Source organism: Grampus griseus (genome assembly GCF_964374135.1).
Source record: "Grampus griseus genome assembly, chromosome: 11".
Lineage (NCBI taxonomy): Eukaryota > Metazoa > Chordata > Mammalia > Artiodactyla > Delphinidae > Grampus > Grampus griseus.
Window position 1 is genome coordinate 1,038,933 of NC_139005.1, and position 21,128 is coordinate 1,060,060.

General features: G+C 54.1%; 1 protein-coding gene across 2 annotated transcripts in view; it reads right to left on the bottom strand.

Moving 5' to 3' along the window:
• CACNA1C (calcium voltage-gated channel subunit alpha1 C) overlaps positions 1 to 21,128 on the bottom strand; it is a gene marked incomplete at its 3' end in the record, with an annotated part of 458,987 nt that overhangs the window by 150,703 nt on the left and 287,156 nt on the right. For both annotated transcript variants that reach the window (XM_082665273.1, XM_082665272.1), the window contains one exon: positions 794 to 952. In XM_082665273.1, the coding sequence (XP_082521399.1) occupies positions 794 to 952 (159 nt within the window). The remainder of the gene's footprint in view (positions 1 to 793; positions 953 to 21,128) is intronic.

Sequence of the window (21,128 nt, forward strand, 5' to 3'; positions counted from 1 at the left end):
CTCTGTGCCCTAAGGTGCCAGAAACTAGGATGAAAGATCTTGTTGTTTGGAAAAAAGTCACGTAAGTCGAACGTGGCTAACCCCGTGCGGGGGTATTTTTTTTTTAAACAAGTTTTTGTGTTAAACTACTTCATTTAAAAGCCATGTTGATCTCTGTTTAAATGTTTTCTTAAAGGTCCAGCTGAGACTTCAGTAGCTGAAGACAGCAGTTTGTCGCATGTCGGTCAAGCCCCAAGTCCAGTCCTACCGGCGAGAGCCCAGCGAGTAGCACGGCTCGTTGAATGCGCTGATTTATGGAAGGGACGCAGAGAGAGTGTGTCAGAGAGGACGGGCCGGCGGATGCCCGAGGTACAGACACACCTCCTGGAGGAAAAGGAGTTTTCCTGCTGGCCGTCCTCCCCTCCTGGACTGGGGGCCCCGGACGGGAGGCAGAGACACCCAGACGGACGACCCAGGGCTGTGACGGGAGAGCCACCAGCTGAGGGCGAGGCCTCCCCCCGAGGGCACTTTGGTGACAAGCTACACGGGGGACAAGGGGGCAGAGACATACAGTCCCCAGGTTAGCTCCGATTCTTAAAATATTCAATGTTGGCTAGGCGCCTCGTTTAAAGAATGCTTAGCAGTGCCGGACAACACTCGTGTTTAGCTATTTTAACACAGACTCATTTTAGTAAAAACAAAAATTAGAACCGAGAGAAAAAAAATACAATCTCTGGCTCTCCTGGCCGTGGAAACGCAGGCGCTCGACGGCAGGGTCTCCCCGCTGGCCGGGGGCGGACGGCGCTCCCCTTACCTGCGATGCCCTCCTGGTTGTAGCAGGTCTTGTGCATCTTCCCCATGAAGAGCTCCAGCCCGATGATGGCGTAGATGATAATGACAAAGAGCACGAGCAGGGCGATGTGCAGCAGGGGCACCATGGCCTTGATGATGGAGTTCAGGACCACCTGGAGACCTGCAACGGCAAAGCGGACTCTGCGCCCACCGCTACTGGAACTCAGCCGTCCGCCGTGACCCGCTCCCCGCCGACGGGCCCGCACCCCAGTTCCCGGTAAGGAAACCGAGGCACCAGGTTACTCGGTCAGAGTGACACCCCGGGGGAGCTGGATCCAGGTGGGCCTGACCCCAGACCTCCCCGGCAGCCACCTCCAGACGGAAGGACAGGGAGATGCTGTCCTTCTAAGGGCATTTCAGTTGGGGAAGGTGGAAACAGTCCTAGAGACGGACGGTGGTGACGTTGGCTTCGTGCCGCTGAACTGTGCACTTACAAGCGGTCAGATGGGACATTCTGGCTTGCATCTATTACTACAATAAATTGTTTTTCAAGTACCCAGATCCCTTCAGGGAAAGAAAAGGGTAAATAAGAAACACTCTTTCGCAGTGGGTCCTGTCTGCACACCCCAAGGGTCTGCAGACTTACACCACTGTCTTATGGGGAGAAGGACCCCTCAGTTACAAGCTGAACCATAAATAGCAACCCAGAATGTCGCCTGTTTAAACGAGATGCTGCACACGGTCATCGTAATGGTAGGTACCCTCAAGCCCCCAGGTCTACCCCAGGCCCCAGAAAGCCGTCCGTCAACGGGTGGGCGCTGCCTCCACGCCCCAGGAGGGAAGTGGGGGGGGCGTCGGGCTCCCCTCCCCACAGCAGGGGCCTGCCTCAGACACAGCACAGCAGGACCTCCTCCTCCGAGTCACCCCCGCGGGCCACCTTCTGTGTCTCTCACTCACCCAGCAGCCACGGACACCCTTCCACCTCTCCCGCACTGCGGGCGTCACCCCTGCTCACCCACCGCCCTCGGCGCTGGCTAGTGAGGGCTGGGCACCCTGTCCCCAGGCCGCGAGGCAGTCCCCGGGCCTTTGTGACCTGGAGGAGTGGGGTTCACAAGTCCAATTCGGAGAACTCGCCCCAGCCATTAAGCTGAGCCGGGGAGAGGAAACCAAATAAGAGAAAAGCTAGAATAATTTCACCTGTGAATTAATGCGAGGGCCGTGCCGCCTCCCAGTAGAACAAGATGCTTCAGACCCAAATGACTCGGTTAACTAGCAGGTTGTACACACATCTGGTGACGGGTGCGGAGCCACGGAGGAAGCTACAACCCAGCCGCACAGCGACTTTTGGGGTGTCTGCTGGGGCGCTGCTCATGGGGGGAGACGGAGGTCCCCGGATCCGGCTGCCCAGACCACGAGGGGAACGCGACCAGGCCTTCAGTGCCACGTGGCAGAGAATGGGGGGGCACGGGATGGGGAGACCTCCTCCTGCCCTATAAGGCCCTGGGCGTGGGTCCACCCTGTGCCCCCGGCCCTCGCTCTCTGGACTCCTGGTCAAACAGCGTTTCTTTCAGACTCAAACGTGCCATCCTTCGACGCGGGGCCATCGTCGGCGCTGTTCCCTCGGCCTGGAACACGTTTCCGTAATTAACGTTCCCTTCTGCTCTCAGCCCAAGCATCCCTCCTCCGGGGACCCTTCCCCAAGCTCCCAGAGCAGAGACGTCTCCTTTCTTACATGTCTTCTTAGAACCAGTTCCTCTGCTTTGGAGCGTGAGTCTCCCTTTGGCATTACATGTTCATTAAGTGGCTTCCCAACATTTATACCCGGCTCCCACGTCAGGCTGAGTTTTGTGAACGCGGAGACCGTGGGCCCTTCTGGCTGTTTTATCGCTGAGGCAGCTCTGCAAACAGACAGGCGACTTTCCCAGGCCTGCAGGCCGGGCTGCGGAGAGGCCCAGAGGAAGTCGAAGCAGCCCGTGCTTCTGTCCACCACTGGGGGCCGTCAGAGTGGCCGCCGGACGCTCTGCTCCCTGCCATCCCCTGGGGTTGGTGGCCTCACCACGCCCCTGAGCACCAAGGCCCGATCTGGGCCCCCAGGCTCCTTCCTCCCACTGTTACCAAGTCCTGCCAATTTGCTTTTGAAGTGTTTTACACAAGTATAAATACCGTTTACTATGTAAATAATACATGCTCATTACACAGGAGAAATGCTTATTATAGAGAGATTAGAAAACACAGGGGAGCAGGAACAAGAAGAACTCGTCCGTCGTCCCACCGCCCAGAGGGGACCGCTGTGAGCCTCTCAGGGTGTATTTTGGACACTTTGGCCCCTGGGGCCGGCTACTCGGTGAGCTGGTCTCCCTGCCGTCTGGTGTTCGTGCCGCCGTCGGGATGCTCAAGCAGAGAGTGTCACGTCCTTGGCGCGAGTCCTCCTCCGATGCCGTCACCCGCCTCCGCATCCAGCCTGACGGCCCCTGACTCCGGCTCACGCCTCACTCTCCAGCCACAACCGAGCCCCCAGCTTCTTTGGCCACAGGCCTCCTCGCGTCAGCACAGGCTGTTCCCCCAGTGGACGTGTTCCCTGACTGACGCACGGCCCCGGCCTCGCGTCCTCTCGTCCGTGGCCCACGGCAGGGACTGCGTGCCGGCTGCCCTCAGGAAACCACTCCATTCAAGGATCTTCAGGAGACGCCGAGGTGTGTCGTCGGGAAAAGGCCGACTCGCGGAGCAGGAAGGGCACAGGCACGGAGGGGGCTGTCAACGACCTTCACAGGATTTAACCTGCTGTTCTGGGGAAGAAGAGCTGGCAGAAGTCAGCGTAACTATGGGGATGGAGCCAGGACCAATCAGGAAGATTTAGGTTCAACACAAAGACTGTCCAAGAAACAGACCTAAGGTGGAGCAGGGTGCTCCGAGAGGTAGTGAGCTCCCCGTCCTCAGAGGGATGAGAACAGCGACTGAATAAGCTCTTGGAGGAGGAGCCTTGGTGGGGATTCAGCCAGTGGGTGAAGGACAGCCTCGGAGCACCGAAGCCCCCAGCCCTCATCGACCTGTAATGAAGACTTATTGGGGCAGGTGGATGACCCCAATTCCCCTAGCACAACCTGGGGAAGTAGGTACTGTCATTAACGGTATTTACGGAGGAGAAGCGCGAGTTCTAGAGAGGTTAAGGGGCCTGCCCATGGCGTCACAGCTGCTGGCAGGGGTGGGCACAGGGCTTGGTGCTGGCCTGACTCCAGGCCCGGGGCTGCACGACTGGGCTAAACGCCTCCCGTGGGCCCTGGCCCGGGGCTCTCGGCCTCCACGATCTGCATCTGTGAAGCAGTGGCACATGATCACGACATCTGCTGGGCAGGCGGGGGGCTCGTCCTGCTGCCAGGGGGTGCCCCGCGGCCTCCGAGGCCCTGGCCGCCATCCTCACTGCCGGCCCGGGTCGGCACCCCAGAGCCCCCCCGCACGTAACTGGCTCTCAAGGCCTGCGTCTCAATGGCTCCTCCTCGGGCGGGCTCACAGCTGCCCCCGAAACATCTCCTTCTGTTCCCATTCCACTCAGAAAACACAGCGACTTCTCTGCGCCCAAGTGCTCTCCTCTGACGGGCCGGGGACGGGGTCCCCGCGGGAGCCCTGGGGCCAGGCCAGCCTGGTAGAGCAGCTGCGGGAAGGTGGCCCATGGACACGAGATCACTAAGGGCCACACCCACGGTGAGCCTGTGTTCCGGGCCCTAAATCAGGACGTGAGACCAGACAAACACACGTGGACTTACGGGGACAACAGGACAGGGTATTTCGTGCGAGAACAATGCTGGAAGATGTCGTTCTGGAAATCCGGTCTCTCATTTGCAGTCTGTGCAGGTGACCTCCTCTTAGGGGATGAAACACCCTCCCGCCCGGGAAGCCCGGCTGCCAGGTCTTCCAGGGAGAGGGGGCTCTGGGGAGCGGCTTTGCTAGATGCTGGGATTAGGGAAGGACGGAGAAAAAGCTGAGCTGGCATGCACGGCCTTTCCTCTTCTCCCTCCACGTTGCTGTAAGGCCTGGACCACTGTCTGCATTCCTGCTGTGCTCAACTTGAGAATTCCAAGTTAGGAAAGACTTAGAGGGTCTGTGTACGTAAATCATGGTGTTTTCTCTTAGAAGATCAAGAGGAACCATCAGTTATGGAAAGCACGCCTGGCATCTTCCTTCAACAGTGTTGAGATTGGCCTGGAAACGTTGACTGCAGGTGGTGCTGGCCCACGACGGATGCATGGCTGAGGGCTCTGGTTTCATCAAGGAGCAGCTCGCCCAGCCCTGCTCTGGTGACGGGTTGCTCCGCTCGAGCCCCAGGAGCAGAACCGAGAAGGAGGGTGGCCATGACTCGATGAGCAGGACCCCGAGAAAAGAGGACAGTGAGACTCGTGGGGCTGAGCGGCGCACGCAGGTGTGTCTGAGGCAGAGCCGGGCTTGCATTCAACTTCCAAGTCACCTGGTGTAAAGGGGGAGGTAACCCCAGATCAGAGGTCTTTGCAGACGTCGTTTGACTTCACTGTTCAGATTCCACGTGGACTTAGAGCTTTTTGGCTGGCGGCTACGAAGGCACATTTCATGTCCCAAGGATTCGGGCTCCACGGTTCCAGCCAAGTGGTAGGAAAGCGTTGAGAAATGACCAAGGAGGCCTGATCGCAGCTCCACAGGGAGTGATACTGAGAATCGCTGAAGGGGGTGAGTCTGGGTTCGGCAGGATGGTGGTGGGTACAAACTTCTCACCGATGGGGGCTAAGCTGGCCAGACAGGAGGAGGACGCTGGGGCCACCGGCCTTGATGCGCGTATTTTCACTTACACACAGTCATCTGTTGAGCTATGTTCCACGGGCCACCTGCTCCCCGGGGTCACGGGCTCCTTCTTGTAAAGGAGGCCAAACATGAATCAAAGAACCTCATAATCGGTACAGAATCTCAAACCACTTGAGTGCTTTCAAGGAAGAGAGAGGGTGTCACGAAGGCCCCCCTGTGGCCGGAGGGCGGAGCAAGGTGTCCTCGGGGCAGTGACACGTGAGCCGGAGGCCGAGGACGAGGTGACGAGGACCTGGCCGGGTGGGCAGCAGGTGGGTCCAGCAGGGGGGCTTGTGCCTCCCCATGGAGAAGGCCGTCTGCCCGGCTGAGCAGGGACACCTGGCCCCCCACCGTCTGTCTGCCTCATGCTTCCCTGGGCTTTGTTCTGTCTCTTAGAAGAAATACCTGGAGGATCTGGGAACCCAGCCGACCGCTTCTGTGTGAATTGTGAGGAAGCCAACGTCACTTTCAGAGAAGACGACTCGGGCAGCACAGAGGAAGGCGCTCCCGACGCCAGCGTCCTCGAGTGTGAGGTGGAGGTGGAGCCCCTCCTGCACCGTCCAGAGAGGAGCCGCGGGGCCCAAACGAGGAGGGTCCTGGCGTCGAGGAGGATGCCGCAGACCCAGGAAGCCCGGATGGACGGGAAGTCCCTGCAGCCTCACACCCGGAAAAGCTCTTCTAAGACGGGACGACCCCGGGCCAGATGCAGCAGCGTTTTCCCACGGAGCTGCAGCCCCACCGGCCCCTCTGCTGTCGGGGGGCCCAGCGCCCCTGCTGCTCTGGGAGGCCTCAGTCATGGGGCTGTCGCCGGAGCCGCGTCACGTCCCTCTTTGTCAGGTGCAGTCGGTAAAGCCCCAGATACAGAAAGCACTCCCGCTCACGGGTGCACGGACTACAGCTCTCTTTACCAAGGTCTGACTCTGCTTTTTCCCGGACACGGCATCGCTGCAAGGGGATCGCTCCCCAAGGGGAGCCCTCGTCTCTCCTTCCAGCAGCAGGAAACGCCCCCCGCAGAGTCCTGCCACCATGTGCCCAGGGGGGCGGCTCAATGGCAACCTTCCCCCTTGATGGCGGGCCATCGTCACCACGCGGACGGACCGAGCTTGCAGCCTCAGAGGTGCTCACGGCTACCCGCTGGCCGACTCACGCCTTTGCCACTGACATCACTGTTCTCGACAGGCTCAACGCCACCGATTTCTCCCTTCTTTCCAAAACTCTCTCGTCCTTGTCTCCGTGACGCTCTACAATTTCAGCTCTTCCCACTGCACAGCTGGTTTTATGTCTCCCGTCTTCCCTCCCTCCCTCTGGACTTTTACTCTGGGGAATATTACAAAGACGAAAAGGATGCAGTCCCTGCCCAGGAGGGGCATCAGCTAGAGAGGAGGCAAACGTGGAGACAGCTAATCGCAGAAGCGGGTGACAGTGGGCCTAAGAATGAAGCCCAGGACTTCCCTGGTGGCACAGTGGTTAAGAATCCGCCTGCCAATGCAGGGGACACGGGTTCGAGCCCTAGTCCAGGAAGATCCCACACGCTGCAGAGCAGCTAAGCCCGGGCGCCACAGCTACGGAGCTTGTGCTCTGCGGCCCACGAGCCGCAGCTATTGAGCCCACACGCCACAACTAAAGCCCGCGCGCCTAGAGCCTGTGCTCCACAACAAGAGGAGCCCCACTCGCTGCAACTGGAGAAAGCCCGCACGCAGCAACGAAGACCCAACACAGCCAAAGTTAAAAATAAATAAATTAATTAATTAAAAAAAAAAGAGAATGAAGCCCAAAGAGCCATGGATGCGCAGAGGAGGGAGAGGCGGCCTTGACCTGGGAGGGCAGCAGACGGTTCCCCGAGGGGGGGGCGTGTGCGCCATCAGGCGTGAAGCTGCTCTCTGCCCCAGTCTGTCTGCCGTCCTCTGTGTCTCTCTCTCTAAACTCTTTCTGTCTAAATTCTCTCTCTCAGGAAATCCATTCACTTCACTCTCTCCTAAAGGCTCAAGCCACCACCATTAGGTGCGTGTGCATTTGCAACTACACAGCCTTTTGCTCTCTCTCTCTTTTTTTTTTTTGCGGTACGCGGGCCTCTCACTGTTGTGGCCTCTCCCGTTGCGGAGCACAGGCTCCGGACGCACAGGTTCAGCGGCCATGGCTCACGGGCCCAGCCGCTCCGCGGCATGTGGGATCTTCCCGGACCGGGGCACGAACCCGTGTCCCCTGCATCGGCAGGCGGACTCTCAACCACTGCGCCACCAGGAAAGCCCTGCTCTCTCTTTTGAATTCAAGCCTTGTTACTCCACAAGCTTACTGGGTCTTCCACCGGCTTGTCCTCCCAGCTCATCACACTCCAGAAACATAGCCCTGAACTCGCAGCCTCCCCTTAAAACCACTCCCCACAAGGCCCCACACTTGGCAGTCGCCTGGCTTACTTCCTCAGCAAACGCAGACCGTGCTTCATCCACGGCGCCCGTCATATCTGCCCTCCCAGAGCAGCCACTGCTGTCCTCACTGTCTCCCACCTGGACTGGTGACCGGGCTTCCTGGTTCCAGTTCCCACCCACCCCAACGCATTCTGCAGCCCTGGCCCATTGCTCACCCTAAGATGTCCCTGCTCGGAAACCTGCAGTGGTCCCATCATAAAAGGCAGACTTCAAACCCCCTTCTGCTCGAGCTGAACACAGTAGGTGCTCAAAACTTGTTTGCAGAAAGAATGAAAACAGGTTACAAGAAGCAGGACAGGGGGTTCCAGAAGGAAACAGGCAGCTTCCAGGAGCAGGAAGGAGAGCAGTCTGCTGGGGGCGGGGCTTGAGGGGAGCAGCCAGGTGGCCTGCAGGGAAGGTCTGGGGACGTGAAAACCCTGTCATTGACTGAACCCAACTGGAAGGCAGAGGGGAGGCAGCCTTTGATGTAGCCCAGTGGTCAGCCCCGCAGGCCAGAGAGCAGAGTGGAGAAGGTGGAGAGGGGCTACGACAGCAAATGGACAATGTGGGGCAGACAGGACGGTGAGCACGGAGTGGTCCGCTTTCTATGTGCACCATCATCGCTCTAGTAAACCAGGAGCTTCTGAGTTCTGTGAGCCAAGTCCTCTCTTAGGGAGGGTGATCAGATAAACGTCCTCTGATCGTAACTCACTAGCCACCTCTGGGGCCTCATCTTCCATGGTCATGCCTGACTGGAGTGAAGAAATGCATGTTGTATCAGTATGTGTGGTTGTGACCCTCATCATCATCGTCAAAAACAACAACATCATCATCACCATTAGCACATCATCATCATCATCATCACCACCACCATCATCATCATCACCATTAGCATCACCACCACCATCATCACCAGCATCACTAACATCATCACCTTTAATATCATCATCACCATCATAACTAACATCATCTTTAATATCATCACCACCGTCACCACCATCATCACCATCATCATCACCACCACCACCATCACCAGCATCAATAACATCATCATCTTTAATATCATCACCGCCATCACCGCCATCACCACCACCATCACCATCATCACCATCACCGCCATCACCACCATCATCACCATCATCATCACCATCACCATCATCAACGTCCTCATCATCACCATCAACGTCAGGTTGAGATGACCAGTTCGTACTGGCTAGATATTGGAGGCATGATGAATCTCACAGATCACGTTTTGTGGCTTCATTTGGCTAATGAAGCAATGGACACTTTTAATGGCCTCACAGTATTAGTGGCTTTCAAGAGAAAACAGGTTTAGAGCTAGGAAGGCAGTGGTTTTCTCTTGGGTTAAGGAGTAAGCTCGTCACAGGGAGGTTCAAGGGTGCCTGATGTAGGGAGAAGAGCCCTGGCCTGGACGGCTCCTACAGTCTCAAGCTTCATTATTTTTTTGCCTGTTCTTATTAAGATGTCCTTATTCATTAGAGCTTTTCATTTATTTTTAATTTAACCTTTCCATCTTAATAAATTTCTGCGTCCCGCAAGTGCTTTGGTGAGCACTACCGGAGGGTTTTGGCCTGGGAAGGGGATGGTGGATACTCTGCTGCCTAATAAATTACCAACTGTAAGAGTAATTAAAATACCAACCTTCATGTTGAATTAATTGTTTGTATTAGCAATTTGAGTCGGAAAGAACTCAAAGGAAAAACATTAAAAAATTCGGATCCAAAGTGAGCAAGCGCGATGGCAGCAGCAGCCCCCACCTCCTGAGGACGCGGCGTAAGCGGGGCACCGGGCGAAGTGCCCTACACATTTCATTGAATTCTCCAGCTATCCTGACAAAGATCGACGGGCCGAGGCTTGGGTACGACCGATGACTTGTCCAGGAGCTGGAGTTAGGAACCAAGCCAACTGACCCCAAGCCCTCCACCCTCAGCCACCGTCCCAGCAGACACGGCAAATGTGCCGCAGACTCTCTGACCCTGCGCCAGACAGATGCGGTACTGATCACGGCCTCTTCCCTCTGGGCCCGGATGGGGCCTCCCAGTCCTTCTCAGAAGTAAGTCTCTCACAGCGACTCTGAGCCGTGGGAAGCGACTGCATCATGATCTGCTGCCCCGTATGTGCTGCCTCCCCGCTGGTGACAAACTGTCTCTTTCTGCTACAGGAAAGCTAGGATACACCTGCCAATGACGTAGATGCCTGGGTCTGCACTTCTTCTGTCTTAGACATTCTGGGGAAAACAATTGTGAAATATTCATCCAGAAAAGTGTAAAAAATAAAGACGTTACGGTGTATGGTCTATCACAAAACAAAGCCATGTACCCATCACTCAGATCAAGAAACAGAACATCACCCGCTCTCTGAAGCCCCACTCATGCCCCTCCGGGTACTACGCCCCCTACAGCAAGTTAACCACTGCACTGTACTTCAATAAAAGTTAAAATGTAATCCACCACATCAGTAAACAAGATCCCGAGTCTATCAATAGATGTAGGAAGAACCCATCTCATAAATTCAGCCTTTATTCCCCAGTCCTTTACATTCTTTTCTGTATTTTCCGTTCTTTTGATTCCCTGTGCTTTATTCTCAATATTCCCCCCGACCTTGCCACAGCTCAATAATTCGGTTTTCAGCTGCGCAAAATCTTTCAATCAATTCAGTGCATTTTGTTTCTTTTCAGCCGTGCGACTTGTGGAATCTCAGTTCCCAGCCAGGGACTGAACCCGGGCCACGGAAATGAGAGCCTGGAATCCTATCCACCGGGCTGCCAGGGAATTCCCAGTTCACACTGCATTTTCATATTTGATATTGTCTTCTTCATTTCTAAAACTTACATTCGGTTCTTTTCCACATCTTCTGGTTCTCTGGAAAATTATCGACCTTGTCTTTGATCTCTTTGAATATAGTAAATACAGTTATTTTCAAGTCTATGTCTGATAATTCCAAGACCTAGATCCCCCGTGGGTCTGTTTCTATTGTCTATAGCTTCTGCTCCTTTCCATGTTACCTTGTCTCTTTGTGTACCTAGTTAGTTTGTATTGTGGGTTAGGCCCTATCATTGCAAAACTGTCTTTCAAAATAATTGGAGAACGTGCTGATGCTACCTTTCTCCAGAGAGGATGCATATGTGTCTTTGTTAGGCATCTTTTCTAAGTTTTAGAAAAGAGGAGATTCAGAACATTTTGCCCAGCGATTTCTAATCGTCCTCAGCAGGACAGTTAATCCAATGACCTCACCTGCCATGTTCAGAAAGCAAAAGGGAAGTCCCCTCATTACATGTGTTCCTACTGTCCCACCCCAGCACGAGGTCACTGGGTCTCTGAATATATGGACATCTTTTAAAGGGTTGGGAGATCTCTGCCAGTCAAATTCTCCTCACGTCAGACCCTGGACGGGACTCCTTGGAGTGACGTTCCTGGGGACCCACTGTGTGCAGAGCGATGCGCCTGATAACAGGATTAAACAGGAGGGAGTCGTGGTCTGGTTACGGCTCCTGCCGGGTCTCACACCTCTCAGAAAGGTGCAGAAGGTGCAGCTTTGGGGAACATTGGAAAGTGTCTCCAAGATTTGGGTGGCAAATGAGATACACTCACTGTGAGCTCTCAGGTTGGATGAATCCCTAAGACAGTCCTGATGAGAGCTCTTCAACTCTTTTCGAGACAAATACCATTATACCAGGCAACCCACAGCTCCCTCTTCCTGGCTGTCCTTGAGCTGGAGTTTAACAAAGCACCAAGCTTGTTTATTTCTGACAACTTACGGTGATGCTACGGCATGAACTAACCTTTCTATGCATGTTCTTGGGATTCCAGACTGACTTATTTGCCATTTGGCTCAAATCACTAAGGGATCAATAGGGACCTTGGCACCGATCAAATTTTCTATTAGGGAAAATCTCCAAACGTATGCTTAGTGTTTTAAAGAGATTTCAGATTGACTGGAAAAAATGCCAGGCTATTTCCTCTCCTCCACTAACAGCTGTGTGACCTTGGCAGTCATGTCACCTTCTTGGGTCTAGGTTTCAACATCTTGAAAATGAGGACATTGGATGAAGAAAGCCCACTCTGGCTCTAAAATTTGCTGGGTTGTTATTTTCTAAATAGCTTAAGAAAGATTCTAGTACCTTTCCTTCCTCCAACTACTACTGTCCCTTATCCACAATAAGTCCTCAATAAATGTGTGACAAATGAATTAATATATAACTTGTAGAATATAACAGAGCATTATATTACTTCAGAAATAATATCGTGTATAACTTATGTAACATATGTAACTTACACCTGCTAACATACTCGTCATTCACTTTGTGATTTAGAAGTCAAGTACACTTCCACTTCCAAAAGGAGGAACTGGTATCAGATGAGCCCTTTCACCATAAACATTACAAAACTGGACAAAAATAGTAGCGGCAGCTGTCTTCCAACACTGAACATGAAGTAGCTCAGGCCTGTAATCCCTGAGAGAACTGAACCTCAGAGGTGAACACAAAAACCACCCTGGTTCTCTGCAAACGGTTTCCTGACTGCAGTGCAAAGAGCAGACAGACCACTCCAGTCCCACCGGTCTGAGAATCTGGGCATCTGGCATGGCTGTGGTGGGACAGCTAGGTATACGGGGCCCCAGAAGTTTGGGTAGGTGTCCCTTGTGTGTCTATGGCCCTGCCAGAGTGGAGGGATCAAGTTAACATCTCATTAGGACCCTAGACAACCGATATGCCACAATGGGTATATCTTAGGAGACAGGACCTTCCCCTGGAGTAAGATGCCTTCTAGACCCATCCTGACAAGATGACACTGAGCTCTGACAAGATCTGAAAGGGAAACGAGCTGGGAGGTGAGGGGCCTGGGCTTTTGATCAATCTTCACCAGCAAGCATAGAACCATAAGTTCATGGCAGGGCAGGAGGTAACTGAACTGCCTGCTGAAGAGTCAACCCTTCAGTTGAGGAAGGTGAATGAATCCAGGTCTCTACAACATATGACTCATGATCCCAGGATTCAGAACAAACCACCAGATACATAAAGAAACAGGAAAATGTGACACATAACCAAGAATAAACAGTCAAAAGGGACTGAAAATGAGACTGCTCAGAGGTTGGACTGAGCAGAAAAGGATTTTAAAACAGCTTAAAGAATGTGTGAAGAGTTAAAGGAAAATATATTAAAAGAATGAAAGGAGTATATGGTCTTAAACATAGAACAGATAGGGAATTCCACAGAGAGATGGAGACTATAAAAAGGAGCCAGATGGAGAGTCTATGACTGAAAAGTAACTGAAATGAAAAAGTCATTGAATAGGTTTGATGAAGATGGAGGTGGCAGAGGAAAAAGTAATGAACTGGAAGAATAATAGATAGAAATTAATCTGTGGACACAGGAGAAAAGACTGAAGAAAACTGAACAAAGCCTTGGGGACCAATGAGATAATAGAAAATGGCCAAACATAAGTGTAATTGGGGTCCCAGACAGAGAAGCGTGAGACTGGAGTTGGAAAAATGTATTTGAAGAAATAATGGCCAACAACTTCCCAAACTTGATGACGATCTCCAATTTATGGATGAATCTGAGCAGCTCAGAAAACTCTAAGCAGGACAAATATACAACAAGGCACATAATAGTCAAGTGCTGAAAACCAAAGATAGAAAATGTAGAAACAGTCAAGAAAAAAGAAGCATATATATAGGGAACCATGATGAGAATACTGGTGACTTCTCATCGGAGACAATGGAGAACAAGAGAAAGTGGAATTCTCTAATATTCTGAAAAAAAAAATTCTCAGCCAAGAATTCTATATCCAGCAAAAATATTCTTCAAGAAGAGGATAAAGATATTTTCAGATAATGAAAGCTGAGATAATTCAGCAGCAGCAGACCTGTGCTCTAGAAATGCCAGGGGATGTCCTTCAGGGTGATGGAAAATGACACCAGAAGGAAACTCAGATCTACAGAAAGGATTAGACAGTCCCAGAAATGGTAAATAAGCAGGCAGGCAGAAAAGGCTATGTTTTACTTTTTCTCATAATTTACTTAAAAGACAATTGACTGTTTAAAGCAAGAAATGTTAACAGCGGGGTTTATAAGAGTTGTATACGTAGAAGGTGTGTAAGGCTCACGTAGGGTAGAGGGTTAAGTTAAATTATACTAGTGTAAGCCTCTTACTTTTGTGACGGGACACTTAAAATGTGTGAGTTTTAGTGAATATAAATTATGCTTTAATAAAGTGGATTTTAAGAAGTCAAGTGTGGAAGTTCTCCTTCCTCTAATCAGCCCAATTGGAGCCTGAGGTTGGCAGACAGGGAGCTGGACCCAGACATATCAGTAGCTAAAATCTGCTGAATGCATCCTACATGCTGACCGTAGTTCTAAATCCTCCGCAAGCACTTACGTATTGAATCCTCACAGCACCACCACAAGGTGAGTGCAATTTTAACCCCCATTACAGACCAGGACGCTGAGGCACACAGCTAACGGGTGGTAGCTCTGGGGATTTGAACCTAAGGAGTGGGACCTCACTGCTGGCGTCCTCAGCCACTCCCTGTCACAAGTCAGCGGGAGGGGACGGACCAGGCGTCACAGGCGGCTGGGGCTCGTGTCCTGCGTATCAATCACTTCCTGGGACACTGGCCTCGCTGTGTCTTCACTTCCTCTCCCCTCATTTTTCTTTCCAGTGTTTATAAAGCATGTGTCACGTGTAAGCCTAAGTGGCCTTTATTATGACCATTATTTTAAATTAGGTGACAGTCACCGGGCTGTTGGTTGTAATTTCAGGTTTGGGATTTCCAGGGAAGGGCCAGCCACTAAGGAGAATCAACAATGGGGTTTCCTGAGTTTAAGAAGCTCTGTCTCCTGTGGGACCTACACCACTGGCCACAGTCCTGGGCACAAGGTCAGTGCTTGGGAAAGAGCCCCCTCTGGACTGATTGCTGGGAGATGCCGAGGGTCACACCCTGCCCGGGACTCGGGCTAGAATTAGTGATTCCAAAGGCATTCTCAGCTTACGGCTGTTCTCTGTCATCGAAGCACAGGACAATACTGCTCAGAAGAACTTAAGGGCTGAGAGAGTTGAACCCTCTCCTTTCCCAGATGTGAAAACTGAGGGTTGGAGGTTAAAAGGTAGGTCACATGTCTGGCCAGACTCAGATCCCTGGTGTCCTCACTGCAGGCCCAGAAAACCTCCCACTCCACCACGAGGCCCGCAGGGGCAAGAGGACCATTTCTCATCAGCCCCTATGGCCAGGGTCCAGGGGCCATTGAGACATAAATAAACCAACCCCTGAAGTGTCGCCTGTCTCTGGTCTTGAGAGCCAAGCAGGCACCTGCTGTGAAGCTGCGTCTCCTCCAATGACAGAGGCCTGCATCCTGCAGGGGGTGTCCCTGCCCTGGAAGACAGCCTGAGCCCATCTCTCTTCACAGCTCCGGGCGAAGCACTCGGGGCCATACCTGCCTGTCTGTAAATTAGGGCTCCTGTCCCCGCTTTCCTGGACCACTGGGCCGTTTAACCCGCCAGTAAAGCTCTTGGAGGCGAGAGCCTGGCACAGATGTCCAACATTGCCTTTAGCTGGCGGTAACCCTGACATTTATCACCGCCTACGTTTTTTCTCAAATCAAAAAGGGACACTTTCCTCCTGGGGGAGTCTGTGCACCTCAGTAAACAGGAGAAGTTTCTTGCTCAGTGTGATTTTTTAGCTGCTGCAGGTAGAGCACAAACAACGGGGTCTTTCCTGGTTTAGTCTCGTGCTGTCACCGATACTCAACAACTTCTCCATCAAACTCCACGGCAGCAGCACTGGAGCTTCTGGAACGTGCTCCCCGTTTAAACGAACTTGCTTTGCTGTGTTTCTTTTCTCAGGACCGGCCACTGTGGCTCATCACCGTCCAGAAACCCTCTCGTCAAGGGGCGGGTTTACAAGACTCTGTCGCTAGAAGCTCACGGGGCTTTACAGGTGAAATCTCCCCCCTTTCCATGGAATACCTGTCATTCATCCCACTTGGTAGGTAGAGAAACTGAGGCAAAGCACAGAGTAGGGAGCAGAAAGGTCGGCGGCAGAGCCGGGACTGTGACTGTTCCCTCCCAGCCCCCGGAGCCTGGGCCCCTGGGAGACACCGTCAGGGAGAGGGGCAAGAGCTGCGGGATGGGGGAGGGGCCATGGCTGTGCGCAGGAATCCCACGTCGGAGGGGCGAGCGTGGGTGCCTAGCTGCCCAGATGCACGAGAGGGGTGCTGGGGCCCGGGCGGGGTGTGCGGGACCCCATCCTGAATCCTGCCCTGCTCCCGAGGGGCAGGCCGGCCCCAGGGAGCCGACTTCAGCCTCCTCTTCCCGCAGACGCCAACCTGTTTGGAATGTTAAGAGGCCAGGCTATGCACGGCGTCCCAGAGGGCTCTGTGGGCTGCGGGGCTGGGAGGTGGGGGGCACCCACACCCCCTGGCTTTGCGTCCTCTCGGGGCGGCTGGGAGCCACGTGTGTGGGGGGCTCTGCAAGCTCCGAGACCACCCAGCAGGGGTCCCTCATGACCGCCGTCACCTTCTTACAGACGGTGCAGGGTCCCGGGTGCCAGGCGGCTGTGTGACGGCGAGGAAGTCACTCAGCTCGTCCAAGGCAGCGTCCCCATCTGCAGGGTGGACGCTCGGTTGGACCGGATGCCTGAAGTCCCCTCCCACTCAGACACCCTGACTAGGAACCGCACCGTGAGACGATGGAAGGAATAAGGTTTTATCACTTCCTCTTTCTGTGAAAGAAGTGGTGGAGGAAGGTTCCAGAACGGGGTGGGCAGTGGCGGGCAGCCTCGGCCCGTGAGAAGAAGGGGGAGGGGTGGACCTGCGGGTGGCCCTTCTGCACACGCCCCGTCCTGGTAAGTGTCCCTCATTTTGGATAAGGTTCCATGACATCGAAGACCCCTTTAGGACAAAAGGGATGAAAAGGCAGAGGAAGCAAAGTAGAAAGTGAGGGGGAAAAGGACCAAGTCCAAGGAGATGGGGGAGGAGGAGGGGTGGAGGGGAGGCAGGACGGCCCGGCACCACGCGGGTACTGGTGGGCGGAGGGTGAGACCACGGGGCAGGAAGGAGATCTGGGGGCTCCGCAGCCCAGGCCCTCCTGGTTGCAGGTGGAACAGGGGTGCAGGGGGGGACAGGCCTGTCCAGGGGCAGCGGGCTGGGCAGGGGTGAAGGTGGGCTGCAGTCCAAGGGGCTGCACACCTCTGGCTTGTACACCAGCCCCGCCTGCGTCACGTGGGCTCTTGACGGGGTCAAGTCACGTGAACCAGGAGGACGGCGGGGTGGTGACACGGCAGCAGGAAAAGCGGCCGGTGGGCAGGAAGCAAGGTGGATTCGAGCATCTGCTCTGAACAAGGCTCTTCCCTGGGACTCGGTTTCCAAAATCTGTACATTTCAGGCCCGAGTCACTTGATTTGCAAGAATCAGCTCCGGATGGCCTTTCCCTTGTCAGCTCTGGAATGGTGAGGTGTCCTCGGATAGGAGCTGCCTGCCGGGACCATCTCCGCTGCAGGCCCCGCTACCGGGCACGGGACACTGTCCTCGAGCAGGATTTCAAATCCCGGTGGCCCAGCTTCCCAATGAGCACATATCAGGCAGGACAGCAGGACCACTTCTGAACCATCAAAGTGTGGAAACACTCGGGAAAGTTGCTTCCAGCAGCTCTAATCTGCTCCCAGTTGGTATGATTCCCTGGCAGTCTCTCTAATCAGGGCGGCCAGTCTCACAGCCACTAAGCCCCAGGAGGGGAGCCCATTCTGGGGAGAAACTGCCTCGCAGGACGAGGAGAGTTCACCTGGGTACTTGGGCACTCGGGCGAGGTTTAAAATTTTGCAGCTGGAATTTTACAGTCAAGAATCCACTCCATCAGGAACAATAAAAAGAGGGCCAGGGTCCTGCAGCGGGGGGTTAGTGAGAGCAGGACGCCCGGGCTGGCCTCCACTGTGGGCGGGGCAGGTGGAGCGCGGGAGGTTCTTTGGTCCGGCTCTGCTCCTGGCTCTGCCCAGCTGGCTGTGTCCAGGGTGGATGGGTGAGCCCCCTGGAATTCGGGTGCACCATCCGTTCTGATATTCTTCAGGTTTCCCAGACATTCAGCTGCCTCTCTGCAGTGCGGTTTTTGAATATTTCTAACGGGGAGGAAAGAGCATCACTGCCTGGGAAAATGCCTTACCGGCGTGGCATCTGGGACAACCCCCGACCCGTCTGCTCCCTGCTGACCCTGCTTCTCACCACCTCCCCCTCTGTGATGGACGTATCCACGCAAAACCTCGTGCTGGACTGGGCTGGCCTGCATCGGTGGCCCCCCAAAACTAGGTTTTCACCCCAAATGTCCTTTCATCTCCAGCCCTGACTGTTCTGCATCTACCTCAAGGCTCAGCTCAAAACAGATAGCTAGTGGGAAGCAGCCGCACAGCACAGGGAGATCAGCTCGGTGCTTTGTGACCCCCTAGAGGGGTGGGATAGGGAGGGTGGGAGGGAGACCCAAGAGGGAGGGGATATGGGGATATATGTATATGTATAGCTGATTCACCTTGTTATACAGCAGAAACTAACACAACGTTGTAAAGCAATTATACTCCAATAAAGATGTTAAAAAAATAAAGTATATCTGCTTTGTCTTGACCGTGCTTGTCAGATATTTCCATTTTACATGCCTCACGTCAAGTGATGTGATGTAACAGTGGCTACCATTTAACTGAGCACATACTACAGGCGAGGCACTTTGCATGCATTAGCCCACTTTGTTTCCCTAGGAACATGTGAAATAGGGCCTATTATTATTCCCATTTTACAGATGAGGCAACTAAGGCACAGAGAGGCTGAGTCACTTCCCCGGGTCACAGAGGAAGTCAGGGGTAGAAGCCAGACAGTCTGACTCAAGAGCTCTTGCCTGAAACCATCACGGCTCAAGTCCCTCCCAGTGCTGTCTACGTAGCATTCAATCAACAGATACTTATCGACTGATTGGTGCTGACTGTTTTCCAGAAACAGTTCTAGTCTGAGCAAAGGAAAATAGGAGGAAAGAGCCTGACCTCGCCACACGTGGCCCCTCACTTCCCGGTGAGTAAGCAAACCCTGCTTGACAAGAAGCTGATTTCTAACCTGTGTGCCTCCAGAAATAACAGTCCCTTGAGAATGAGCTAATCTCACAAAAATTCATGTCCTCGGGAGCCTTTCAGGCATCCAGGACCTTGGCAGACGGAGGTGGTGTCCTGTTGGTCTCTGTCCCCAGCACGGGGCTCACAGCAAGTGATCAATAAACGCGGATGGGGGTGGATGGGCTGCCGAGCCTGGCACCGGCCTTGCATGACGTCCCTGTGGCTTCTCTGTGGGGCAACATGCCTGCCTGTCTGCACCTCTGCCGAGGGACAGTGGGGCCTCACAAGCCCTGGGGACTCACTTCCTTTACTGTGGGAATTTGATGGAGCAAAGTGATCAAACCTTAGCTGCACAGCGTCTCACTGACAGCGTCAGCTGGTTTCTGCACCGACAGTGAGATGCACACCCCCTGATCCCCAGCCTCCCTGTGTACAACTCTAGGGCCTCAGCCACCCTCTCTCCTCCCTCCTGATTTCCTGGCGGCCCCTCCTCACTTGCCCTTCAAGGTCTGTCCTCCTCCTCCAAGAAGCCTGTCCTGATCTCTATCCCCACTCCCCAAGGTACAGAGTCCCCCAAAGCACACCTGTCACAGAATTCAACACGTCGTATTCAACTTTTTTTTGCACATCTCCAATTTTTGTTCTCTACCTTCATTTCTATGAACATTATTTTCTTTGACAATTCAGTCTTTTTGAGACACTCTTAGTGTCTGACTCATTTCTGTATCTTCTGAGACAGCTAGTGAAGTCCTACATGAAGGAGGTACTCAGTGGGCTTTGCTGAAAAAAGTTAACAAATGACTCATGGGCTTGTACCCTCACAAGCATCTCTCTCCCTCCATGACCTGTGACCCTAAGATTTCAATGCCATTTAATACACATCTGGACGCAAAAAATAATAGTAACTTTTTGGGCTTGGAGTTTCTGGTCCCGCAAACCACCCAGTTAGCCTGTTTGTTACAGAAACAGCACCGGACTATGTACTACCTATGAGCACAGCTACACAGCACACAGTTGTCACGAAGACCAAATAAGTTAGAAGAAAAAAGCCCTTCGGAAACACTAAAGGAGGCGCCCGTGAACGGAAGGCCTTCAGTACCAGAGTCCCTTAGGGGTGGGCTGGTGTTGTGTCCCGGCCACGTGGAGCCCATGAGGGGCCCAGTCACCCCACAACGATTGACCTGGCGTTTCTGTAGATAATTGTAGAGGCTGAGGATACAGCAGTGAGCAAAACAAAAAAACTGCTGTCCTCGTGAGGCCAGGGGTGACAAACAGATAAACGAGGGCAAGACGCTGGAGAGAGATGTAGGAGAAATAAAGGGGGGAAGTGGGCGGAGGACACGGGCGGTGGGACAGGCCCCGGAGAAGGTGCCGAGGCCGCGAGGCCAGCCGTGCGAAGGGCGCCCAGACGGAGGTCCCACCACGCGGGCGGGCTCGGGCTGCTGCGGCACAGCTGGGGGTCGCGGGGCTGGTGGGGGGGCCGAGGAGGGCGGGGGGAGGGGAGGCTGCAGAGGGGCTCTGTCTCTCAGGAGGTGGGGAGCCCGGAACAGTGGCACGTATTTTGAGAGGACCATTTGGCTGCTGTGTTGAGCCCCGGCTGTGACAAAGGGCAAAGGGCAAAACAGACTCCTGCCGGGAGGCGGCGGTGATGGTCCGGGTGAGGGGTGGTGGGCGCTGCAGTGGACACGGAGGTGGCAGGAAACAGTATCTGGAAGGTGTGGCTCGTAGGATGCTCTGAGGGCCTGGAAGCAAAGGGTGGGACAAAGAAACAGGCCAAGGATTTGTGCCTGAGTCACTAGAAGGATGAGGCTGACCTTTACCAAACGGGCAAGGCTCTGGGGGACACGGTGAGCTCAGGGCGCCGCCTACCAGGCCTCCCGCGAAGGGACGGAGGCGGCAGCGCAAGTCCGGCCTCGGAGGAGAGGGCCGTGTGCGGGCGGCAGCAGCTCGCCGCTATCACAGGCCACACACGAGACTGGGCGTGACCACCAGGGACCACTGCAGAGACAGAAGAGGCCCGAGGACGGAGCTGGCGCTCCCAGCA